Consider the following 26,749-nt stretch of genomic DNA (forward strand, 5'->3'; position numbering starts at 1 on the left):
CTGTATACCACGCAAACATAAAAACATCGAAAATTCGTTCTTTTTATAGCTGCGCTAGTGATGAACGTTTATTATCTTGTTAATAACGGGAATTATTGGAAATTAGTTAATTATTATAAATTAGTTAACAATTAGAAACTAGAAAAAGGAACATTGTACAAAACCTATTGTAGATAATTTCAAATGTTTTTTTCGGATTGGCATGCGCAGACAGGGAAAATTATTGGGGAAAAGTTTGAGGCTTTGATGAAATCCTGCTGTGTTTTCTAAACTTTATACAAAAAGTCAGTTGATAAAACTTTTTGGAAGCGAGGTGCCGCTTTGCTGTCAGTTCGCAAACTGTAACATTTTTCATTGAGTCTAGTACTTCCCGAGATTGTGTCATCACATTGTCGTCGACATTTTGTTCGATCGTAGTCGACATTGGTCGACATTGGTTCCCACTTCCGCCAGTAGCGCGCAGATTGCGTCAGACGGCAGGCCGAAGCGGAGGTATTTTTCCGTGTGTGGCACGTTTCATGTGAAATATGAGAAGATAGAAGGAAAGGAAAGTGTAATTAATGTAATAATGTGTAATTAATAAACTAGTGTAAGTGTAAAAACATAAGGTAAGTTGTAAAAACATAGCGTAGTAGTGATTCGCGAAGGCGTGAAATAGTTTATCGCTCGCCGCGTTCCTTCCACTTAACCTAAAATGTGGATATCGCGTGGTCTGCATTTTATTTGCAGCACTGAAAACTACCGCACGCCCGTCATGGCGGATTCTGAAATTAGCTCAATTGTGCGGACTCGTTTTATAAGTACCCTTTGTGCAGGTCCGGAACCAATTTTTAAGGAGTGTTGATCAAACTTTTTGGAAACCGCCTTGTCCTGAACACATTTATTAGTGGCAAAATCAAAATCTGCAAGTTGAAGCAATCGCAAGCAGTTCTACTGAACCGCTTTGCTGTCAGTTCCCAAACTGTGGAACACTTTTCGGATTATTCTAATACTACGCAATATTTTTTAATACTGCTATGCTACCAAAGAAATGTGATACAATGTTAGCATCCATCATTGTATTGTCTTGAGCTGCGTTATTCAAAAGTTCAATTTTTTTTACTGACTCAGCTATTAAAGCACAACTTTAAGCATGACAAATAACATGTTGAATTGAATTATTATAATTGATCCTCGAAATCATTATTTAAAATCATACATACTTTTGATTTATACCGTAACTGAATATTTCAGTATGAAAAAGCCATCTTTGGATGCCCGGATCATCGCATTCCACGGGAATAGGTTCGGTAGTTGGTGTTGGTGTGTTGCCGGTCGTGGTCGACATTGGTTCCCATTTCCGTCAGAGGTGAAAAGCATTGTTCGGCATGCTCGTGATGGCGGATCGTGGTTCAATTGTGCGGACTCTGCTATGCTACCAAAGAAATGTGAGACATTGTAAGCACCCGTCATTGCACTGTCTTGAACTGATGCGGTATTAAAAACTTCTTTTTTTTTTTCATCCGGTACGTTAGGTACATCCGCCGGTATACCTGCCTCGAGACAGGCGTGGATGTGCTCGGCATGGAGACGATCCCCTGCAAGGTAAGTTCGGTGGAGCCAGCCAGCGTTCGCTACTGTACCACACGATTTCTGTTTTTCAGATGGAAGCCGAGGCACTGCTCGATATGATATGTGAGGACTTTCCCGAACGTGGGCCAAGGCACGATCGCAGCGTAACAAAAATCTTCTCGCACTTGGTGTTAACTGCGTGCATCCGCAGATTGTGACGCCTCTGTTCAAGAGCGTGAACGAAAAGAAGCTGCCAGTCGAAAGTGGGTAAGTCTGAAAAACCATACTATTCTTCTTTGGCAATTTAAAATATGTTAATCCGCGAATTTTTGAAGATGGCAAGGAAAGGAAGACTGTGTCCCATTGGAGCACTATGTACCACAATGGATTGAGCTGGGGGCTTACTTCATTGGGGGTTGTTGCCGAACGTACGCTCGTGACATTAAATGCATCAAACAGAGTGTTACAAACGTTATGCAATTGAACCACCCCTAATCCTACAGAGGCTCCTGTATTCCTTTAGAGCTAAGTCATGGCGAACGCGCTTTTAATCAATATCAATGTTAAGAATAGCCAAACAGCGATTCAGTTGAGAATTGAATAACTTCATATGTAATGTAACTTTAGCTCCGACCTGTTCGGATATCAGTGTACTTATAGAATAGTGACTGCTATCATTGCACGTAAAACTGGCATGTTAAAATCGAACAACCTGAACAAAAATATTGACGGCGACAGGTGGCTGACGGTTTCTTGTAATGGCAACGTTCACTTTAACGCTTATTTTTTAAGACTATGATCAATTGCTTTTACAAACAAATTACCCAAATTCCAAAGCTTGTTCTTCACTATCGCAACCAGGTTCAAATATTTTTCTGCATCATTTAACAAAATCCTTTATACAAAAGAATATTATTTAAGACAGACAGCGATGAAAGGCATATTTACATACAAGCGAGTAATAGTGGCAAAAAAGTTAACAGAACATTATTATCCGCTACATATGTAAAACGGACACAGGATCTGGCGATTTTTAATCCTAAATCAATTCGGCAGTTTGTAAAATCTAAACGCATACGCGATACTGTTTTCGACCTGCCATGGAGTCTGCCCGGGATAAATCTCTTGCTTTGCTCTCTTCCGATCCTTCGCCTCAACACACTGGCTACTGGCTTTATAACTCATATGTGTGCGCAACAGTGATCTAATTGGCGGGAGGTGGCCCATAACGCCCTTACGCCAAATGTCGTTTGAAGCACATATCTGCTCACAAGATTGGTCCATGATCAATTTGTTTTTCTACTTCCTCATCCTCATATCCTTATATCCTATATCCTAGTAATTATGGCTTATGGCTTATTATTATTGCGTCCATTGAGTGGTGGTTGTGTTATGAAATACTTGGACTTCTGCTCTCACCTCGTTTAATTCGTCTTATTTTTTGAATCGCATTTTTACTGAGCTTAATTCTGCAGCTCTTAAAATTGTATTTGTTTCGCCTATGCTGTTATTAATGAAGTGTCGATTCCTGTTTTTGTAGACATTTTAGTGGCTACGTTTTTCGGGATTCCTTCTTCTATGTACAGCATCCGCAGTCTCTGTGATAGGGTTTCTACCTCATCCCAACATTTTTCTAGGTCTCGCTGCTTACCGATACTTTTTAATCTGAGCTGAATTGTCTCTGGTGTTTCACCAGACTTGCATGCCTTTGTTATGGCTTCGGCAATTTCAGTTATAGTAGCCGGGTGTCCCTGAAAGGGTGTTCTTGCCTGTAACTTTAGCTTTTATAACTTTAATTGCGGTTGCCGTTTGGTTTTCTGGAACCAAATCATCTAACAAGTCAAGTCCGTCTAGGAAAGCCTCTAGTTTTTCAATCGAGCCTTCCTTCCTGCTGCAGTAGTGCATCGCCCATTCGATCGTCGGGTCCCTGTTGATCGTCGTGTCCCAGTTTCTGGCGAGCCAAGGACGTACGCCATCATATCATCCTCCATCTTCAAAAACTCCTCGTAATACATGTCCTTGTCGCCGGACTCGCTTCTCCCATCTGCCGACAGGAAGTGGGATTGGGAAAAACCATCTTCGTTTTCCGGGATTGTTGGAGTTTCGGTAGTTATTGCATCTTTTTTGGGTATGAGCTGTGTTGTTTTTGCGGCTGCTCTGATACGACTTTGCTCCGCTCTTGTTTTATTTCGGTACATCCGTTTTTCGTATTCCGTTGGTGGAGGCACGTACTGGTACTGTTCCACAAAAACTTTAAAAGTTATGATATTTTTGTGCCTATGCATTTTTATGGTTTTCATTGCATTATATTGTTTATGGCAATAGCTCTCTTTCTTTCCCAATTCAGTTGCAAGGAACTGAAAGTCTTTTTTGCTTTGCCGCTTGGAGCGGATTTGATCTTTTAACAATTCTGTTGTTTTTAACAATTCATCCCTTAAATCGTTGTAATTCTGTGTTACTGTGTAACGTTTCGCCCGTCGTCGTCGTCTCTTCGTTATATTACCTTTATCAAAATTCATATCTGCAACCACACCAAATTTTCCTCGACTGCATATCCACCCTCTGTGAAAGTTCTAAAAAAAGTTTTTACTACACCTAAGTTGCTAACTGCTCCTAGATGAAGAAGATGCCTGTCGTCGGCAATACTAACATGATCAATAAGATTTATGTCCAGCAGCTCCAACGGACCAGGCCGTCGCGTGGTTCTGGATTTGCGGTGATATCTGTATAAGTGATTCACAAACGACCCGTGTGTTCGGGGTTGCGTGTCGGTGTTATTGTGGTACGATATTGCGTTGCCGATTTTCACACCTTTAATAGTGCATTTATGGCACCCGTTATATGAATTTTGCGAGACCGTCTCTGTAGGGTATAATGAAAACAAGTATTAAGAAACAGTCACATAAATTAATACAACGTCATTATTTGAACCCTACCTTTGACAAGCGCACGTGCCTCTGCATCGACCAGCACAGCTCGCGTTCTAATGTTGTTGCTTTGTCGTAAGTTGTTTGCTTCCTGGCACGCTCCTCAAGGCTGCTTTCACTGAATTTTCTCGTGTCGCAGTCTGTACGCCAGGGCACAGTGTCACCGACATCGTACAACATCATATTCAATGAGAGTGGCTTGACGTCTGATCAGCTGCAGGTGTACTCCAGCAAGCAGACGCTGCTATACTACAATTGGTCCGGGGCCGTACGAGTGCCGGCAGTCTGCCAGTATGCTCATAAGCTGGCATTTTTGGTATCCCAGTTCATCAAACAACAGCCTCACGAAGCGCTGGAACAGCGACTGTACTATCTGTAAGGTACAGATAAGGTCGCATTGGGCGCGTGGAGGCGAAAACGAAACAGCAAAGCCACAGGTTGCATCATTTTTACATTTTCATTCGTGTTTGCGTACTCAAAGAGTACTGACGCAATTTTTTCCAGAAATATTTCCATATTTCGCGACTATTTTTAAAAATTTCCACTTCACATTATTCCTTTTTTCCTAATCTCCGATTCGCTTCATTTCGCTTTTCCTCATATTCATTATATTCTGGTGCGTTACCGTACATTTAGCACTATAATCTCAGAACTCTGAAGTTAAGAGTTTCAAATTTATATATGTTTCCATTTTGCACACTATATAAGCTTTGATGATTATCGCAGAAACCAGGCATCCTTATCATTGGGCGAAATGTTTTCACTTCTCAGTAAGAATTTTTCTAAAAGAACCCTATGACCGTTGTTTGTGATGATAGGGCCGGTGAAGGGAAGTGGAGTAAACGCCTTTTCACGAAGGAAGAAAGCGTCAACAATTTGCTGGGACGCCCTTACTTTGTCTACTGTATTCACGTGGTGGTGGAGGTAAGCAAGTTTCCCCTCGGCTTGGTCGGTAGAATTCACCGGCAACGGTCCCTTCTCAAGTACTTCTTTCGTTAAGTGCAGAAGGCTGTGGATATGATACGGCACACAGCCGGTTCTTTCGCCCCATGTTTTAACGAATGTTTTAAGAAGGCGCCTTGCATATGACAAATATCTCTCGTTGCATGTTCGTTTGCAAATTGCTATGCCCCAGTGCAAACAGCAGTAGATTTCAAAATCAGCTTCGTTGAGGGATGCTCTCAGCGCCACGAACCCAGCTACGTCCAAAATGTAAGCCCATGTATGTGGCGGCCACATGGCAATGGTTTTGTCGAGCTCCCCGTGGTTCCGTTCATGGGGAAACTTCATGCCATGCAGTATTTGTTTCACAGCATCGAAGTTATCTTTATGCATTTTTTCCACTAGATTTCCACCATCAGTGAAAGTTTCGAAAAAAGTGCTTACTGCTCCTAAGTGCAGGAGATGCCGGTCATCCCCAACCAGGACATCATCGATCATATTTATGTATAAATCTTGAAGAGGAAACATATGCGTTACCTCGGCTACTCTGTGTGTTCCATTGTAATCTCCTGCCGTAAATTCTGCATGCGTGCGTAGAGGCGATTGGTATTTGGAGTGGTTAACCGGTGGTGTATCGCCGTTGGTGAAGGACACTTGTTTAAACTGGGGGCACCATATGCCTTTCATGATGCACTTTGGGCACCGCGGTGAAGGGAAGTGGAGTAAACGCTTTTTCACGAAGGAAGAAAGCGTCAACAATTTGCTGGGACGCCCTTACTTTGTCTACTGTATTCACGTGGTGGTGGAGGTAAGCAAGTTTCCCCTCGGCTTGGTCGGTAGAATTCACCGGCAACGGTCCCTTCTCAAGTACTTCTTTCGTTAAGTGCAGAAGGCTGTGGATATGATACGGCACACAGCCGGTTCTTTCGCCCCATGTTTTAACGAATGTTTTAAGAAGGCGCCTTGCATATGACAAATATCTCTCGTTGCATGTTCGTTTGCAAATTGCTATGCCCCAGTGCAAACAGCAGTAGATTTCAAAATCAGCTTCGTTGAGGGATGCTTGCAGCACCACGTACCCAGCTACGTCCAAAATGTAAGCCCATGTATGTGGCGGCCACATGGCAATGGTTTTGTCGAGCTCCCCGTGGTTCCGTTCATGGGGAAACTTCATGCCATGCAGTATTTGTTTCACAGCATCGAAGTTATCTTTATGCATTTTTTCCACTAGATTTCCACCATCAGTGAAAGTTTCGAAAAAAGTGCTTACTGCTCTTAAGTGCAGGAGATGCCGGTCATCCCCAACCAGGACATCATCGATCATATTTATGTATAAATCTTGAAGAGGAAACATATGCGTTACCTCGGCTACTCTGTGTGTTCCATTGTAATCTCCTGCCGTAAATTCTGCATGCGTGCGTAGAGGCGATTGGTATTTGGAGTGGTTAACCGGTGGTGTATCGCCGTTGGTGAAGGACACTTGTTTAAACTGGGGGCACCATATGCCTTTCATGATGCACTTTGGGCACCGCGGTGAAGGGAAGTGGAGTAAACGCTTTTTCACGAAGGAAGAAAGCGTCAACAATTTGCTGGGACGCCCTTACTTTGTCTACTGTATTCACGTGGTGGTGGAGGTAAGCAAGTTTCCCCTCGGCTTGGTCGGTAGAATTCACCGGCAACGGTCCCTTCTCAAGTACTTCTTTCGTTAAGTGCAGAAGGCTGTGGATATGATACGGCACACAGCCGGTTCTTTCGCCCCATGTTTTAACGAATGTTTTAAGAAGGCGCCTTGCATATGACAAATATCTCTCGTTGCATGTTCGTTTGCAAATTGCTATGCCCCAGTGCAAACAGCAGTAGATTTCAAAATCAGCTTCGTTGAGGGATGCTTGCAGCACCACGTACTCAGCTACGTCCAAAATGTAAGCCCATGTATGTGGCGGCCACATGGCAATGGTTTTGTCGAGCTCCCCGTGGTCCCGTTCATGGGGAAACTTCATGCCATGCAGTATTTGTTTCACAGCATCGAAGTTATCTTTATGCATTTTTTCCACTAGATTTCCACCATCAGTGAAAGTTTCGAAAAAAGTGCTTACTGCTCCTAAGTGCAGGAGATGCCGGTCATCCCCAACCAGGACATCATCGATCATATTTATGTATAAATCTTGAAGAGGAAACATATGCGTTACCTCGGCTACTCTGTGTGTTCCATTGTAATCTCCTGCCGTAAATTCTGCATGCGTGCGTAGAGGCGATTGGTATTTGGAGTGGTTAACCGGTGGTGTATCGCCGTTGGTGAAGGACACTTGTTTAAACTGGGGGCACCATATGCCTTTCATGATGCACTTTGGGCACCGCGGTGAAGGGAAGTGGAGTAAACGCCTTTTCACGAAGGAAGAAAGCGTCAACAATTTGCTGGGACGCCCTTACTTTGTCTACTGTATTCACGTGGTGGTGGAGGTAAGCAAGTTTCCCCTCGGCTTGGTCGGTAGAATTCACCGGCAACGGTCCCTTCTCAAGTACTTCTTTCGTTAAGTGCAGAAGGCTGTGGATATGATACGGCACACAGCCGGTTCTTTCGCCCCATGTTTTAACGAATGTTTTAAGAAGGCGCCTTGCATATGACAAATATCTCTCGTTGCATGTTCGTTTGCAAATTGCTATGCCCCAGTGCAAACAGCAGTAGATTTCAAAATCAGCTTCGTTGAGGGATGCTCTCAGCGCCACGAACCCAGCTACGTCCAAAATGTAAGCCCATGTATGTGGCGGCCACATGGCAATGGTTTTGTCGAGCTCCCCGTGGTCCCGTTCATGGGGAAACTTCATGCCATGCAGTATTTGTTTCACAGCATCGAAGTTATCTTTATGCATTTTTTCCACTAGATTTCCACCATCAGTGAAAGTTTCGAAAAAAGTGCTTACTGCTCCTAAGTGCAGGAGATGCCGGTCATCCCCAACCAGGACATCATCGATCATATTTATGTATAAATCTTGAAGAGGAAACATATGCGTTACCTCGGCTACTCTGTGTGTTCCATTGTAATCTCCTGCCGTAAATTCTGCATGCGTGCGTAGAGGCGATTGGTATTTGGAGTGGTTAACCGGTGGTGTATCGCCGTTGGTGAAGGACACTTGTTTAAACTTGGGGCACCATATGCCTTTCATGATGCACTTTGGGCACCGCGGTGAAGGGAAGTGGAGTAAACGCTTTTTCACGAAGGAAGAAAGCGTCAACAATTTGCTGGGACGCCCTTACTTTGTCTACTGTATTCACGTGGTGGTGGAGGTAAGCAAGTTTCCCCTCGGCTTGGTCGGTAGAATTCACCGGCAACGGTCCCTTCTCAAGTACTTCTTTCGTTAAGTGCAGAAGGCTGTGGATATGATACGGCACACAGCCGGTTCTTTCGCCCCATGTTTTAACGAATGTTTTAAGAAGGCGCCTTGCATATGACAAATATCTCTCGTTGCATGTTCGTTTGCAAATTGCTATGCCCCAGTGCAAACAGCAGTAGATTTCAAAATCAGCTTCGTTGAGGGATGCTCTCAGCGCCACGAACCCAGCTACGTCCAAAATGTAAGCCCATGTATGTGGCGGCCACATGGCAATGGTTTTGTCGAGCTCCCCGTGGTGTTCCGTTCATGGGGAAACTTCATGCCATGCAGTATTTGTTTCACAGCATCGAAGTTATCTTTATGCATTTTTTCCACTAGATTTCCACCATCAGTGAAAGTTTCGAAAAAAGTGCTTACTGCTCCTAAGTGCAGGAGATGCCGGTCATCCCCAACCAGGACATCATCGATCATATTTATGTATAAATCTTGAAGAGGAAACATATGCGTTACCTCGGCTACTCTGTGTGTTCCATTGTAATCTCCTGCCGTAAATTCTGCATGCGTGCGTAGAGGCGATTGGTATTTGGAGTGGTTAACCGGTGGTGTATCGCCGTTGGTGAAGGACACTTGTTTAAACTGGGGGCACCATATGCCTTTCATGATGCACTTTGGGCACCGCGGTGAAGGGAAGTGGAGTAAACGCTTTTTCACGAAGGAAGAAAGCGTCAACAATTTGCTGGGACGCCCTTACTTTGTCTACTGTATTCACGTGGTGGTGGAGGTAAGCAAGTTTCCCCTCGGCTTGGTCGGTAGAATTCACCGGCAACGGTCCCTTCTCAAGTACTTCTTTCGTTAAGTGCAGAAGGCTGTGGATATGATACGGCACACAGCCGGTTCTTTCGCCCCATGTTTTAACGAATGTTTTAAGAAGGCGCCTTGCATATGACAAATATCTCTCGTTGCATGTTCGTTTGCAAATTGCTATGCCCCAGTGCAAACAGCAGTAGATTTCAAAATCAGCTTCGTTGAGGGATGCTTGCAGCACCACGTACTCAGCTACGTCCAAAATGTAAGCCCATGTATGTGGCGGCCACATGGCAATGGTTTTGTCGAGCTCCCCGTGGTCCCGTTCATGGGGAAACTTCATGCCATGCAGTATTTGTTTCACAGCATCGAAGTTATCTTTATGCATTTTTTCCACTAGATTTCCACCATCAGTGAAAGTTTCGAAAAAAGTGCTTACTGCTCCTAAGTGCAGGAGATGCCGGTCATCCCCAACCAGGACATCATCGATCATATTTATGTATAAATCTTGAAGAGGAAACATATGCGTTACCTCGGCTACTCTGTGTGTTCCATTGTAATCTCCTGCCGTAAATTCTGCATGCGTGCGTAGAGGCGATTGGTATTTGGAGTGGTTAACCGGTGGTGTATCGCCGTTGGTGAAGGACACTTGTTTAAACTGGGGGCACCATATGCCTTTCATGATGCACTTTGGGCACCGCGGTGAAGGGAAGTGGAGTAAACGCCTTTTCACGAAGGAAGAAAGCGTCAACAATTTGCTGGGACGCCCTTACTTTGTCTACTGTATTCACGTGGTGGTGGAGGTAAGCAAGTTTCCCCTCGGCTTGGTCGGTAGAATTCACCGGCAACGGTCCCTTCTCAAGTACTTCTTTCGTTAAGTGCAGAAGGCTGTGGATATGATACGGCACACAGCCGGTTCTTTCGCCCCATGTTTTAACGAATGTTTTAAGAAGGCGCCTTGCATATGACAAATATCTCTCGTTGCATGTTCGTTTGCAAATTGCTATGCCCCAGTGCAAACAGCAGTAGATTTCAAAATCAGCTTCGTTGAGGGATGCTTGCAGCACCACGTACTCAGCTACGTCCAAAATGTAAGCCCATGTATGTGGCGGCCACATGGCAATGGTTTTGTCGAGCTCCCCGTGGTCCCGTTCATGGGGAAACTTCATGCCATACAGTATTTGTTTCACAGCATCGAAGTTATCTTTATGCATTTTTTCCACTAGATTTCCACCATCAGTGAAAGTTTTGAAAAAGATGCTTACAGCCCCTAAATGAAGGAGATGCCGGTCATCCCCAACGTCATCCAATAAAAGATCAAATTTAATTTAAAAAAAAATATATATATATAAGTTACGCTCCGCGTCACGCAAGGCAGCGACCAGGCCGGCAGCATCAGCGAACTGCGGTCACCGGTCAGCGACAACCAGCCTAGCAACCAGATCGGCGGGGTCAGCAAGTCCAGCGAGCCCAGCGAGCGCCACCAGCGATGCCCGACGCCGATCGTCAAGCCACGACCGTGTGCCAATTTAAAACGCTGAGCCAGAAATAACGCGCGATGCCCGACGGCGATCGTCGGGCCACGACCGCGCCCGACCGTTCCAAATCCGAATAAACTTTCGGTACTCAACCAAAGCAGTCGGTTCTCACCTGTTCTCTATTTGTAGATATCACAAAACTTATATAATAATTAAGGTTAATGGTTGTAAAGTTTAATGGTTTTTTCCTACGCAATGTTGGCTTCTGAGTTATGCTCTTGTACAATTCCGTGTTCCAACTTCGTGTATTATTATGTATGCCATCTCTGTATGTGCCTCTTCAGACTCCTTTCCGAACTTAACTGCATACCACAGTGTGCACATTCGGGTCCGTGAATATGCCGTCTCTGTATATGCCTCTTCACACTCCTTTCTGAACTTAACTGCATACCACAGTGTGCACATTCGACTTTGTTGTCTCCGTGAATATGCCGTCGCGTTCGTTTGACTCGACCATCCTGCGACCGACCAAATTTACGACCACGTGGGTTTGCAGCATGATTCCTTAATTTGTGTTCAGACAAGCCGAGATTCGGTTTTGTCGAGCTCCCCGTGGTCCCGTTCATGGGGAAACTTCATGCCATACAGTATTTGTTTCACAGTATCGAAGTTATCTTTATGCATCTTTTCCACTAGATATCCACCATCAGTGAAAGTTTCGAAAAAAGTGCTTACTGCTCCTAAGTGCAGGAGATGACGATCATCTCCTACCAGGACGTCCTCTACGACATCAATGCCTAACTCCTGGAGGGGACAACTATTAGGGTCCTCGGGTATTCTGTGTTTGGTATTGTGCTCTTCTGCTCCTCCCATGAATCCGGCATGCGTACGTAGAGGCGACTCATATTTCGTGTGATTCGGCTCGGGTGAACTACCGTTGGTGAAGGACACTTGTCTAAAATCGCTCCATATGCCTTTCATTATGCACTTTGGGCACCCGAAATATGAGCTACACGCCTTCGTTTCTGTAATTATAATGAAAAAGCAATTGTTAGGAAACAGTGCAATAACTTTATAAGACGGGGCTAAGTTGTGTAGAAAGCAATAAACTTTCACCAATTACCCCACTTTTGACAGTTGTCGAAAGCGTTGCTTTACCATTTGGAAAGCGTTTGCGCACCCTCTTTGCTTGCCGTTGTGGGGGTACCTGCCTCCGTCAGCCGACATCCCCCCTACGTTTCCGCCTTACCTTTCGGAGAATGTGCGACAATTTTGCTCCTTGTAAAAATTGCCGCCGTCTCCAGCGCCTCGTCTCCCTTGGCGCTCATCTCCCTAGCTAGCAAGTGATAGCGCTATTGCTAGTAGTGTAGGGTGATTACTTGAGTAACTCGCCCAGCGTGCGCTGAGTCCTAGTACTGAGTGTACTGGTGAAAGCCGCGCACACTATCACACACACTAGCACACGATTTATCTCCACGGTTTTTGCGGTGACTCAACGAGTTTTGCCGCTGCGCGTCGCCTGCAGATTGCAGAGCATTTAATTCTGCTATTTCGTTATTGGCACGAGCTGCGCACACCGTTCCCACCAACTGTGGTTTCGGATTCGCACGGAATCACCACTGATAACAACTCTAAAAACCCTTAGAAAGCAGGAGCTAACGATTAGCAACTCTCCCGCACTCACACCCTCTCTCTGTTGTTCTTGTTCCGGGTTAGGTCTGAAGACGCGATCGGAACGAAAGTTTACGATGCGTGTGGTGTACGGGAACGATGCCAGAAGAGTTGAAGGCTACACTGGTCATCATTTGTTTTTTAATAGCGGTATAGTTCCCATGGAGGCGTGCCGGAGTACCGAACAGGTAACCGACTAGTAGAATAATGCAATAAGTGCCAGTTTGTACATATTGACTTTGTATTCAACCTAGGATTTAATAAATATACGTAAAAAAAAAAGTTCTTAACAGAATTTCACAACTGTGAGACAAAATGGGTAAATTTGGCGGACGGCAAACGAGCTCCAGTAGCAGGCCAGGGAAGAGCACGAGACGTGCAAAATACTTCTGGTGTGTATATGGTAACCACACATCCAAATCAGATTTCATCACGCAGCAGCCACCGCCACACAGGGACTGCACAGCGGCAGAATAATGGTCAAGCTACAGCCGCTTGAATTTATCGATTGCCTGATTGACAGTCTGGATTTGCGGCGAATGCTCGAGCCGATAGATGGTGTTCGTGCACGGCCCTTCGAGCAGGCCCCGCGAAGGAGGGACCCGTCTGCTCGTTGGGACGGCAGTCGCACAAAAATGCCCGAAAGTGGCCTCGAGCCCCGACTCTCTAATACCTCTTCAGTTAGTGTGCCTCTCACTGGTGGAGGCCTATCCCGAAGAGGGGAGAGCGGTTCTTTCGACCGTTGGGATAGGGGCAGATTGTCCCGGGTTGAGGATCAGATTAGGCTGTACTCGGATTGGCAATAAACTTCTCCTTTCGAGTTCCAAAGTGATTCTGAATTTATTGCCAATTTTGGTCTCCTTATATACTAATCGGGACAATGAGTGTGATGGTCCGTTGACCTAGACCTAGTTACGCGCACTGTGACTGCCTCGTGCAGTAACAGGCTGAGGCTGAGGTTCTTCACTTACCACCATCGCACGCCACCGGCGTTTTCGTGGGCTGCGCTGCGATGTTATCGATCGTCCGACAGGTGCGCGATCGTCCTCCGGGCCAGGATGCCGCTGCAGAGCTGGTTCCGGTGGGGGCAAACTTCCGGAGCGATCCGGGGCACGAGGCTGTTGTGCCAGCGGCACCAGACGCAACTGTCCGTCGCGCCGTAAGCGAGTCAACAGGGATTCGATGTTACCGTCAGTCTGCGCGACCGCTTTTGCCTTCAGTGTCGTGATGATTCTTCGGCAATTTGCCGGGACCGCGCCGGCTGCGTGCGCCACGTCGGCCCATCCGAACGTGCGCACTCTCCTTTCCTTGTTTCCCCTTTTCGGGGGGGGGGGGGTTTCTCCAGAAGGTTGGGGCGCAGTCGTTTGACCAGGTCGTATAACTGACCTTCGTCTAGTGGTTGGGCAGCAACCGACATGTCTTTTAAATTCCGGTGCTTTTGCGGTTGCCTGAGAAGAAAATTGAGAAGAAACCGATCATTCTGAATAAGTTGGCTAAACCAGTTATTGCGTCGGTTGAGGAAGATTTCGTGACGACCGGAGACGGCATTGTTCAGATGGTTATCAAGAACGATTCAGTGCCGGAAACCGTTGGCGGTACATTGAAGGTTGAGGTAATCGAGACCGGTCCCTTGCAGACCAAGGCCTCGCCAGGTCAGGCGGAAACACGCTCCATTAACCATCAGCAGGAGCAAGGAGAAAGAGGTGTGTTTCCGTGCACGGAGTGTGATCGATCATTTCCGTTGAAGCAACTGTTGGACATTCACATGTTGAATCACACGCGCGCTCGTAACTTTCCGTGCGAACTGTGTGACAAGCGGTTCTTTTCTAAGTACGATCTGGCCAAGCACCATACGACACACACCGGCGAACGGCCATACGTGTGCGTGGTTTGCCGGGCGGCCTTCAGTCGATCCACGCTGCTGACTCGCCACCAGACGACGCACAAGGACCTGCTGCAGCACACCTGCACGTACTGCAATCGAGACTTCATAACGGAAGCGGATCTGAGGCAAATCCTTCATGTGCAAGGTCTCATGGCGCTCGAGACCTTGCTTGTAGCGGAAGAATTTCGGACACGAAGAGCACTGGAACGGACGGAGCTTCTCGTTTCGTGACGAACGATAAACTAGAGGCCCACCATCAGGCGATGCATCTGGACGAGCTGGCCGACGAGTTGACGGAAGAGCAGCGGGAGCAGCTGATGAGCGAGGAGCAGGAGCGAGGAGCAGATGAAGAGAAGGCGCAATTCAAAGTGAAGCGTTCTCGGGGTCGCGATCCAGCCCGCCTAGAAATGATCTTTGAACCAGACGAACTTGATGAATCAGAAGTGATCCTCGGAGGCGACGAACTACTGGTCGAAGAATCAGATGTTGCTGGGTTCGATGATACGAATGGAGTGTATCTATATGATGGTAATTTTTTTTACGTCTACGTTAACGATAATTTTATAACCTAAATGTCTTCATTCCAAACACCAGAACATGGACATCTGTTCCGCGATCCACCGGAAACGATCGAGGATGGCACGATCGAAGTGACGGAGCTCGAGCTGACATCGAAAATGGAGGAAAACGAGCCAACGGAGGAGACACCTGAACGCACGACACTACCCGAAAACAAGATTAAGGTTGACCGGCAGTCAAGTTTCGATCTATGTCAACTGATAAAACATCGGCGAACTACTTCGGAGAAAAGCAAATCGGTGTCCGATGTACTGAAGAACCTCCCGAAAGGCGTGACGATCAAATCTTCTCTGTCAACCGTAACACAGAAATCGGAGGTAGCTCACGCATCGACAAACCCGGAATCCAGTAAGGTTCGGGAATGGAATGTTCTTACGTCGGTTCCAAAATCGAAAGCAATCGTTTCAGAAAAGCCAATGCCAGTTGCTCAGGTGGAAAAGAAAATTGTAGTTCGAGGGCCGGTCAAAGTTGACAAACCTTCTCCGGAAATCGCCAAGGCAAACCCGGCAGCGGTGGTTGGAAAGGTAAACCCGGTAGCGGTGGTTCGGAAGGACAAATCGGAAGCCAACACTTCCAAGGGGAACACTTCCGGAGGCAACGTGAAGGTGGAAAGTGTAAAGCTTGACAAAAGTCCTCCAAAGCGAAGCGCCAGCTCCGGTGTGCTGCATTACGGCAAACCACACGCAGTGAAACCGTCGGTGGAAAAGCCGCCTGGCAAGAGTGTGTCCTCATTAAAACGCCCCGAAGGATTGGCGACAAAGGTAGAGCGGAAGTATTCGGTTGCTGCGAAACAACCGGCAACTCCGAAAGCTGCTGAACTACAGGAGCAACCCGGGCCTAGCAAGCGATTGTTAGTGCAGCGAAAAACACTGGACCCAGCTGCAACGGCTGCACCCTCGACCATGACCCGTAATGCGCAACAACTGGCCAATGTGACACGAGCGGTTAAGCGCTTGGCAACGCCAACTCCCGCTTCGACCGTGGGCAATCCGGTTGAGATGAGCGTCGGCGGCAAGAAAATTAAGATGCAAAAATTGGTTTTCTCGAAAGCGAATACGGTCGCCCTGGCGCGCGAGGGAAAGTTAAAAGACAAACCATAGAGTTTTTGGTTTTTCTAGTTAGCAGTTATTATTGTATCGATGCCGGCGAACGGCCAATTCTGGTCGTTTTTTTTCAATTCATCGTTCAAATTGAGAATTTGTTTTTGGTAGCGATCTCCATCAACGGTTTCACCAGGTTTTTGAAGCTCGCGATACACCACACCTTTCGCGTCCCACCACACACACAGCATTGATTTTTTGCCGTATCGATCGGGTTTTACAGTCGATGTAGACTGGCCCGGATCGACCCATGACTTTTTTCTGTGAGGATTCTTATAGTCAATCCATTTCTCATCTCCAGTTACGATCTGATGGAGAAATGACTTCTTATTATTCCTAGCGAGCAGAATTTCACATGTTGTTTTTTTTTGCTGTTTTTCATTCAGGTCATGCGGCACCCATTTTCCAATCTAGTGAATTTTCCCCATTGCCTTCAAACGTCTGGATACGGCGGATTGAGATACATTCAGCTGTTCCGCGAGTTCTTGCTGCGATTGGGTGTCCTTTTTGTCCAGCAGATTCTGTACTTGAGCGTCCTGGAACATTCTTGGAGGTCTATTAACCTCTTTGTTTTCTATGTTAAAATTGCCATGTTTAAATTTCTTGAACCATGCAAAGCACTGCGACTTGCTAAACGCAAGAACACCGTAGGCTTCGATGAGCATGGTGTGCGATTTTGAGGCAGTTTTCTTAAGAAAGTAACAGAATAGGAGTGATCCCCGCAAGAGGCTACTTTCGGGAACAAAAGTTGCCATGGTCGGTCGATTCTTCTCTTTTACCAAAGATAGGAACAGAAGCAAAATTAGTTTATTTTCTCTGAAACTGTAAAGGCCGGCCGGTTCAGACGTAACTATTTATCGCTACGATTTGTCTGCGCAGACAAATCGTAGCACCTGGACAGCAAAATTGCAACGACTTTGGGCGTTGTCGATCATCGACGCACGGCGGTGAACCAATCTTTCGTTGCTTCTCGGCTACTCCATGTGAACGGGAAATTGCGCTCTAGCAGTTAACGTATGAACGTTGTTTTACCCGACCAGGCCCAGGGTTTTGCGCAAGTTAAAGAATAATACCTTTCTTTCCTGCAGCTCAACCAAAACTGACAATTTTATCACATTTTATCGCCTGATTCTTTTGCACTGCCGAAACTGCTGACGATCTGGTCCGGTCGTTGGCGGTTGGCTCAATTCTCGACGGCCGGCTCGTAACGTCGATATTGCTGACGATCGTATGCCCGGTCATCGGCGGCTGGCCCCGTTCTGGACGTGGCTCGACGTGGTGGCTCGTGCTGTCGATTCTGCTGACGATCGTAGGCCCGGTCATCGGCGGTTGGCCCAGTTCTGGTAGTTGTTGACTGGGTCAGTTAACTCGCACAAGGATTTGTTTACGTCCTTACGCATTATCGGATTCTTTCGGGGTTTTCGACACGCGGGATGATATCAATATAAAAATGATAACTGTTTAACACGTTTTTTAACGCGCTTTATTTCGGGGGTAAAAATTTTTTAAAACGTAAACAAAACGTAAAGGGACATGCTAAATTTAAATAAAGACTAAATTTACTGTTTTTTTTTCCTTTTTTAAGAAGTGGCTGATTGCAGGTGCATATGTCAACAATCGCGCAAAGTGTTCGTACTCGCTCAAGGCTGGCACGTTGGCCACGATTGGCAAATGTTTGAAGGGACCGGTGTAACACCTGCGAAATACCGCAGGGCCCGCCAGGCTAAGGGTCGGTGGTTGTCCGGTCAGATGTGCAATAAAACTCCGACGGGTGTTTGCATCCGTGGGTATTGCGTCTGCCCAAAGAATCGGCGAGACTAACCCTCCACTTTAACTTTCTATAATAATTAGACTCCAGGTTGGATGTTTAAATTATGAAACAAATCCAATCACCGAGAACAGGATTGGTCCTTATCAAAACAGTGCACGGCCCCGGTATGGCTAATTGCCGAGACCGTGGGCCGCCTGGGCCACTTATCATCGGTACATACGCGTGGCGATAAACAATCGCATGGCGTGGTGCTCTGCACGAAATGAAGGGTTTACATGCTGCTTTTTTTAAACGTAAAGGGGACATGCTGGATCGGGTACAGTCGCTGTGTATGTATCTGGCGGCAGCGGGGTTTGGCCGGGTACGCTTGACGGCGTTTTTACTATTTGTCGATGGGCCAAGTACGAAGCTAAATTTAGGGTTTTTTTCTTTAACGGGTCTCCTTCAACGGTTAAAAAATTCCGTGTTTCCACGGTCGCGTCTGGAATCCAAGTCCTCGTTGCTCGCCGATGACGCTTACTCCCGCATAGGCCGATCGGGCGAGGACATTCACCCGGTCGGCCTGGTGGTATTAGTAGCGGCGATCACTCTCCCGTGCAGGTGTACAGTTGGTGGAGCGGGCTCTGGTGGCCGTAGCGCAGTTGTTCCGACAGTTAAACGGGCAGATCGATATTATCGGCCGCTTAACTGACACGCATCCTACACGAAGTTAGGAACTGTCAGTTCGGACGATCCACGACGAGTTCCTCTTCGGCTATAGTCGGACACCGCATTAGTGCGAAGAAAATCGGCTCTAGCATTACTATCTTCTCAGACGGGGCTAAGTTGTGTAGAAAGCAATAAACTTTCACCAATTGCCCCACTTTTGACAGTTGTCGAAATTTAACGTTATGCTGTTGACGAAAGCGTTGCTTTACCATTTGGAAAGCGTTTGCGCACTCCTTCTGTGCCATTGTAATCCGAGTATTCAATAACGCATGACCCTCGGTCGTTGGTTTATCCACGCTACTGAAGGGTACGAGGAGCTGAGGAAGGCACATGGGTATTCATCACTGCCCAGAACGCGATAATCATCCCCGCACAAGTTCCGCACTAGTGATAGAAACTCCGGCCCTCCGGGATATTTTACTACCACTTCTAGGAACTTCGTACTCTCCACTATCGCTTCTAGCACTAGAGAATACCGAGCACCACCGAGCCCTGTGTTACTTAAATACTCTGCATGGTTCTTTGGGGGTTTGATTATGCCAACTCGAGTAATATTTACAATGCCTTGAAAGAGTTGAAATCGCACAAAAAATTAGTTTCGTTGGTAATGGTTTCTTAAATAGGCAAAGCTCCACCGTTTCACACTTATCGTCTTGCATATTCTAAAAGATAGCCATACCGCCTGTGACTGCAAATAGCAATGGCCCAATGCAGTTTGGAATAGTTCATGGCGTACTGAGGCATTATATGTCTCATTACAACTATCCCGACGATATCAAAAAAATTACCCCAGACGGCGTGCCGCCAACGAGTAGCGTGCTCCATAAATTGTCGCGGTTTCCTTTCATGCGGAAACCGCATCTCCATTGCCACTCTCTCCAAAGCAACCATTTTGTCACTTGTTAGGGTCTCCATGGTACCATATCCATGGATAAGCCCAAAAAATATGGTCTTGGCAATACCATCGTGGAGTAGGTGTCTGTCATCGCCTACCGTTACATCCCTTATAAGATCGATGCCCATCCTCGCCAAAGGCGTCATAGGCCCCGACGACCGATGCGTCACGTCGTACAGTCCACGGATAAAATCATCATGTGATCGTGGTGGGCCGATCCCGACGAAGGGTGGAGGACATGGTCCATCGCATGTGCGCGAATAAGGATGCGTTCGACGGAGTGAGCGCGTGCATTGCAGCCTTCACAGCAAAACTGCTCGGTGATTGGCGACGAGAGCAACAGCAGCCGGCGGCGCAGACGTTAGCGGCAGCCACCGCACCTGCCGACCGGGAGTGAGGGCAAACAGCACAAGAGTGCTCCTTTTTTGTTTAAATGGCAGACGAGGACTAGCCCTGGTCCCCCCTTCCGAAGTAAAACCGGTGACGGTAGTTCCGGAAGGGGTAGGATGGAGAACCAAGTAGGGTTTAGTGGGTAGGACCTCGGCACCGAGGCAGAGTCCCACACTCCGTGCGTAAATGTGGTCCCCTACTTGTAAAATAAAAAAAAAATAAAAACACTTATCAATAACTCCGGGTATGCCGCATAAATTGGCAAAATGGTTAGCCAGCATTTCCTTCCGGTTTGCGTCCGGTCGTCGGAACACATTCTGCGACATCTCGGTCAACGCATCCACCACTCTCCATAGAACTTTATTTAGGCAGCCTAGCGATAGCTCGAAAACTTCGGCCGTTTTGCGGTAATTTTCCGTTTCTTTGCCCAAAAACCAGAGAAATGCTGAGACACTGGTTTCTACGCCTATCGATTCATATCCGCCGTGTCCTATCGATAAAATGGATTTGATAGAGATTTCTATAATCAATGATGCGTTATGTGATTACCTCAGTGTAACTCTTCACCACGGTATCTATATATGAATGACGACTTGTTTGCCGTGTACTGGCGTCGCACAGTTCCCGATCGAAGCCATGGGGCATAGTTGCCTGCAGTAAAACGACAGTTTTTAATATGTTTTACTAATTAAAAACGAAGGTAGCTATTGCGGGACGCTAGTAACTCGCACTCACTGATGGTCGGTTCTTGCGATCCTTCGAAGACAATCACCATGGGGTGCTGATGTCGATGTCATCTGATAATTGTTTGGCGTTTCACGAGAAACGTTCTTGTGTTGCTCTAAAGCGGAAAAATAGAAGGAAAAAATTAGCACATATGATTAGGAACTACATACATAACTAAATGTAAACTAAGCCAAATGTTGATCCGTTTTGACAAAAATTTAATTGTTTTACATTGGTCACTTTCTCTACGAGAGGAAATGACAGTAACAGAAATTGCATCAAAAATTTTCATTCTATAAACTTGCTTTAATTGAGTACATAAATGCCCTTAACTCAAGCAACAGGGAGAGGGGTGGTCAATAAGTTCTAAGACTTTTTTTTTCAAAAACTATCGGTTTATTCATGAAAATCTATGTTGTCCCCTTCAAAGTAGTCCCCATCAGATTTTATACACTTGTACCAACGTTTTTTCCAATCCTCGAAACACTTCAAAAAAGCATTTTTTGTGATCATCTTTAGTTCGTTCAGCGATGCCGTCTTTGTCTCCTAAATCGAAGCGAAGCGTCGTCCTTTCATGGGCTTTTTAGCTGTCGCTCAACACTCTGTTCTCGAGGTGAGCGCGGGAACCATGGGACGCAATACGAAGCAATCCATCGACCGAGCCGAGATCCGGCTAGTCTTGCGGAAAAGTATTCTACATCGCAAACTACTGATCGCAAACAGAAACACCCCTCACAAAAGGTGCATGAGTTCACCTACCTGTCAGCACGCTTCTGGCCATAATCAACACGTGAATGCAGAAATGCGACCAGCAATGGTAACCACACCTTGTAGCAGTGTTAGCAAGAGCAAGGATCGTCAAACCAAGCAGGCGGTGACCGAGCAACATCGTCAAGGCGGCAATAGTTACTTGTAATAGGATAGGATGTAATTGCCCTTCCTTATTTCCTCTCTTCTTTTCGCTTACTATGCATCTAACGCAACTATGGATACAATCCTTGATCTTCTCCTCCACATCCGCTTTATAGCACTCTGATGCTAATCGTTCTTTCGTCTTCTTAATCCCGAAATGACGCTGCCCTGCTCATGCGCTTGGCGAATCATTTCACCTTGCATTGACTTAGGCACACACCAGCGCTTTGGTGCATGACCCTTGTATAAGATTCCTTTTTCTACCGCGAAGTCACTGATCACTTTACCTTCTTCGGTCTCTTTGATGATCGAGCAAATCTCTTCGTCATCTCCTTGCGCATTCCTTATCTTGTCACCTAAGCCGTTAACTATTCGCCTCACTGAAGGACGGGATAATGCGTCAGAGCAAGATGTAACGTGTTGATCGAAGCATATTTGAAGATAAATGGACACACTCGATTCTATATGAACATGAACCGTTGAAGGAATGGGTTAATTTTATTCAATTAAAATCCAATACCAGATCGCTATACCAATCACCCAAATCGCGATATTCCTGGTACGTAATTTCGCACCCCGCCACCAATCTTTGGCCCATATCTATTATCCACGGCGGCGGATTAATTCCGTTCTCAAAATAAAATATAATAATATCCCCTAGTACGTCTGGAAGCACGTCCATAAATGACGTATATTCCTCGTCCTGCGGAATGAAACACCATGATACGTACCATGATATTCATTTTTACGCAACACCCTTGTTTTATTACTAAACAGGACTAAGTTTCGGACACATCGGAACTAATTACTAGTTTTAACCAACATCTAACAAGAAGGTTAGTGGTAGTGGTTAGAATTATTTTTAAGCGCAGCGCAAGAAAGTGATAAATTTTGAAGTTGATGAATTCTCCGCAGTACTCCACGACCACACTGACTGGCTCCACTTGCAAAATGTGATTCAATTTGTTACAAAAAAAACAATGCTCGAAACTCTATCATGGTGATATAACTTTAGGTAAATTATTCTCGAGGCTCCGAATTTAATGAGCAGCCCTGTACAGCGAACGAACCCATTCGTGTTCGTCGTCGTCCTTCTTGTCCCCGTTGCGGGGGTCCGCCGCCGATACTGTGCACCGACGCGGTTACCACGGGCTTCTGCCTGGTCAAACCTGTCAATCAGGGCAGCCAGTTCGTCGGCTATCGCGGCATGAGCCTCCGCCGCCCTCCGTTGATAGTGCAAGAGTTCCTGTACGATTGCGCGGCTGTTGGGTGGAGCGACAGGAGGAGGACGAGGGATTTACGGTGACAAAGTAGTAGGACGAGGGATTGGGTGCGACGGCTGAGGACGAGGGATTGGCGGTGACGGAGGAGGACGAGGGATTGGGTGCGACGGCTGAGGACGAGGGATTGGCGGTGACGGAGGAGGACGAGGGATTGGGGGCGATGGCTGAGGACGAGGGATTGGCGACGACCGATGAAGACGAGGGATTGAGGTCGACGCCTGAGGACGAGGGATTGGCGACGACCGATGAAGACGAGGGATTGAGGTCGACGCCTGAGGACGAGGGATTGGCGGCGACTGCTGAGGACGAGCCACCGGTGGTTGAGGCAGCGCGCACCGCCGCAATAAGCTGCGCCGACAGATGATGGTGCTGCCGCGTCACGGCGTCTGCGCCGATGGCCGCCTCCGGTACAACGGCCGACAAAACAATGTCGACCGCAGACGGGTTACGTACAGGTAAAAACAACTTAAGAACATCAGCATAAAGTACTTGCTACTGCGAAGACTTCTATCATTTTTCCCACTGCGCCTTGAATCTTGGGCATTCTCTGCCCTTTACAGAATGCTGCACATCAACTTTCGAAAATTTCAGCCTGTTTACCTCATCGCTGTTAACACTCTTCAATAGCCAAGATGCGATAAAGCGATGTTCTGTGTTTATCACCACATTTGGAATAAGCCTCTTCATTTCTATATGTGGACGTTTTATACCCACGTCTCCCTCATTTGAAGTAATACTGTTGAATAATTGATATTGTAGACGGTAGGTTGCGCGTGGTAGGAAATTAATGTGGCTTTATTCGTCCAGAGTTTTAACGCGACTAACTTACTTAGCTATAAAGGAGAGAGGCAGTGCTGCCGACTGGCAGTGCTGCCGATTGGCCGTACTGCCGACTGGCAGTGCTGCCGGGAATACTACATTATTGGAACGCAATTTTCAACCAATACACTAATAGCTCGAAGGGTACGACAAAAATCAAATCCTTTTTTCCCTGTTTCGACTCTGTTTTCTCACAAGGAGAACAGTAAGACAATCCTTCCATAGTATCATGGGCCCTACCATCTACTCTCCTTGGACTCCGTCCTGTGGGCGGCTCCCCACACGCTTCCCTCACTTTACTTTCCTTACTCACGCAGACACTCGAAGACGGCGTGCTCTGCTGACCCCTGCATTCGAATGCGTTTTTATTCCATGGTTCCACCCAATTGTGCGCACAGTTAAACCTATTGCTCACTCTGCCCAATGAGTTTTCGCCGGTAGTTTGGTGCCAGTAACATCACCGTTGGATCGATAGACTGGATTTTTGGGTTGCACAAAAAGTCCACTAGAGTTGTTAATTATCATCAGACCGAACTTGCTCGATCGTACAAGCAGAACTAACTGTACACTACTAGACATTCGCATCCCTGACATGCTCCGCAGGCGACGTTTGCGTTTCGATTGTTGATAGTGCCGATTTATTCACTCCTGTAGTCCATAATACAAGTTGCGGCTTTTGGTCGATCGATAACACACGATGCACGAACGTTAAGTTAATGTTGCCATTTCGCCGAACAGCCACCAGCCAACAGCCACTACTCACCGTATTGTTTCGCTCCGTCAGTGTTTGATTTTAATATGCCCCTATGCGTGCGAATACAGAAAGAGCCAGAAAAATTGAAAGTATAGCTTATTATAAGTTTATAATTATAAGTTAAGTTTATAATTATTATAAGTTTATAAGTTTATTAAGCTTTAGTTAAGTTAATAATTAAGCTTTAATCACTGTTGTAAACTAGTTTTTAAGGTTGGCAATAAATCTAGATGTCCGTTGCCTTGTGAATTGTAGTAAAAATTAAAATAAAATCAAAAAGAACAAACGACCTTACCCGTAAACCATTGGAACGATCGACTTATTCTGCTTGTACAAAGTTTCGCCAGGCTATGTTACAGTATTGTCGCTGAGACTGTCATTTGACTGCAGGTAAGTTAAACAGTCAATCATTTATCACTTTCCTCTAAATAAATAAATAGCATACAACATCGCATACAAGTTTTAGAAAGCAATTCTTGCATACAATGTTACATGCAATATTGCATGCAAGTCGTTGGTGCTACCTACCAGTCATTTCACGAACGAATTTTTGAAGCGGGTTTTCCCGATTATAAAATGACCGCACGCTAGCAGCATCTTATGAAATCGGTCAAGACACTGAAATAGCCAAGAAGAGGCGCAACATGCAAAAACCTCTGCGTTGAGGTTGAGGTCGAGAAGAAAAGCGCGAGTACCGTTTTTCCAAATGTTTTTTGCCTGAAGCTTCCAACGGAAACTGATTTTCTTTCGTGCATTGCTACGTGTCTTACCTTACTGCGGTTTTAAGAGAAAATATTATATTTGGAAAAAATACAGGCTGAAGGTCTTAAGGAGAAACAGCCCTTGAAACGGTTGAATACGACGGACCGCTTCAACCGGCTTCCGATGCATTGGATGCACAGGCACTTGCCTTGCGTCATGATGTCCTGCGAGGAGAGCGACACCTGGTTCCAGCCGATCGTGCTGAGCAGCTTGCGGGTCACGACATTGCTGACGTTGCTGAGACGGCGGCGCACCGAGAGGGTCGTGCTCGAGGCGGTCCTGCTGGCCTCTGCCAACGTCGGCTATTTCCGGGAAGCCCAGCAGCGCAGGTGGAGTGCAGGTTGGCGGGGAAGCTAAATTTGCGGTGCGTCAGGATCGGCGCCGACAGCCGCCGCTGGTGGTGTCAGTAGTTTTGGAGAAATGACGGTACAGACAGATAGTAAACATTCATTTTTATATAGAAAGTTAGAAAATCGATAGCATAGGAAATATACTAAAAATAAAGAGCGACGCACTATGGGGAAAAGGCGATCATAACCCAACTTAAAAAAGATACCAATGGTAAGTAAGCTACGAGCGATGAGAACTTTTAACCTCCCATGTGGCGCAGATTCCGAAAATTCATCTGTTAAAGTCGAAAGAGTAAAAATTACTCTTTAAAAGCAACTTTTATCAGCTACTTTAACGCGATCGTTAGCACAGTTCTGCAAAGGTAATGTACCTGTATTGTACATCATTCGAAAGGTAATGAATCCTTCTTTCATATGAAATAATTAAATTTCGTTTCCATTGCTAGAATATTTTTATCGGGAATTAAACATAGCGAAAAAATACACTTTATCAACTTTATTGAGCAAAGTTATCGGGACTCAAACCCATTGCGGTAACGGTTACGCGCGTTACGCGTTACGCATAGTTACCATAATTCTCCCTAGATGGCTCTTTTCGCACTGAAAAATTCAGGAAATCAATAAAAAAAAAAACAGGTATCAAAAGTTAGTGTGAGTTTAAATAATGATTTCGAGAAAGAATGATAATACAGGATAATAATAATAATACAATAGAATAGGTTATTTAACAGATAACAATGTTTTCGCGAGACTTTGGGTGGAAGCTAGGATAATATTAAAAAAATCATTAATCCTAAAAAGTCAAATTCACTGCATCTAGTCCAAATGTACGTAAAGAGAATAGAAAACCTAAATTACTAAATAAGCCAAACCTGCACACCCCAGGACTACGCCGGGAAACAGTTGTTCTTGGTTTTTATACCACAAGTAAGTTTTGCGTCACATTTTTGGGATTGAGTGGTATTGATTGGTTTAAAGATTTAGTGGCATAGATGGAACAGGATGATTTTCTTTTGCGTTAATTATTGTAATCTTCTCCCATAGTAGTATAACGCAGCTTTGCTTGACTAATTCAACCATTAATCCACACCCGTTGTTGTGCGTATGGC

At 45.9% G+C, this 26,749-nt stretch overlaps 2 protein-coding genes across 2 annotated transcripts; one reads left to right on the plus strand and one right to left on the minus strand.

Moving 5' to 3' along the window:
• Positions 1-6,096: 6,096 nt before the first annotated feature.
• On the plus strand, positions 6,097-16,270 carry LOC128270669 (uncharacterized). Its single transcript, XM_053008080.1, has 4 exons — positions 6,097-6,228; positions 14,163-14,716; positions 14,767-15,119; positions 15,186-16,270. The coding sequence occupies exons 1-4, from the start codon at positions 6,097-6,099 to the stop codon at positions 16,268-16,270; spliced, it is 2,124 nt and encodes a 707-aa protein (XP_052864040.1).
• A 6,574-nt stretch (positions 16,271-22,844) lies between these two features.
• On the minus strand, positions 22,845-25,741 carry LOC128270670 (putative protein TPRXL). The gene is made up of 3 exons (XM_053008081.1): positions 25,721-25,741; positions 25,439-25,592; positions 22,845-23,341 (listed from the first exon to the last, which is right to left on the minus strand). The coding sequence occupies exons 1-3, from the start codon at positions 25,739-25,741 to the stop codon at positions 22,845-22,847; spliced, it is 672 nt and encodes a 223-aa protein (XP_052864041.1).
• Between the last annotated feature and the right edge of the window lie 1,008 nt (positions 25,742-26,749).

This window comes from Anopheles cruzii, chromosome 3 (assembly GCF_943734635.1).
Source record: "Anopheles cruzii chromosome 3, idAnoCruzAS_RS32_06, whole genome shotgun sequence".
Taxonomy (NCBI): Eukaryota; Metazoa; Arthropoda; class Insecta; order Diptera; family Culicidae; genus Anopheles; species Anopheles cruzii.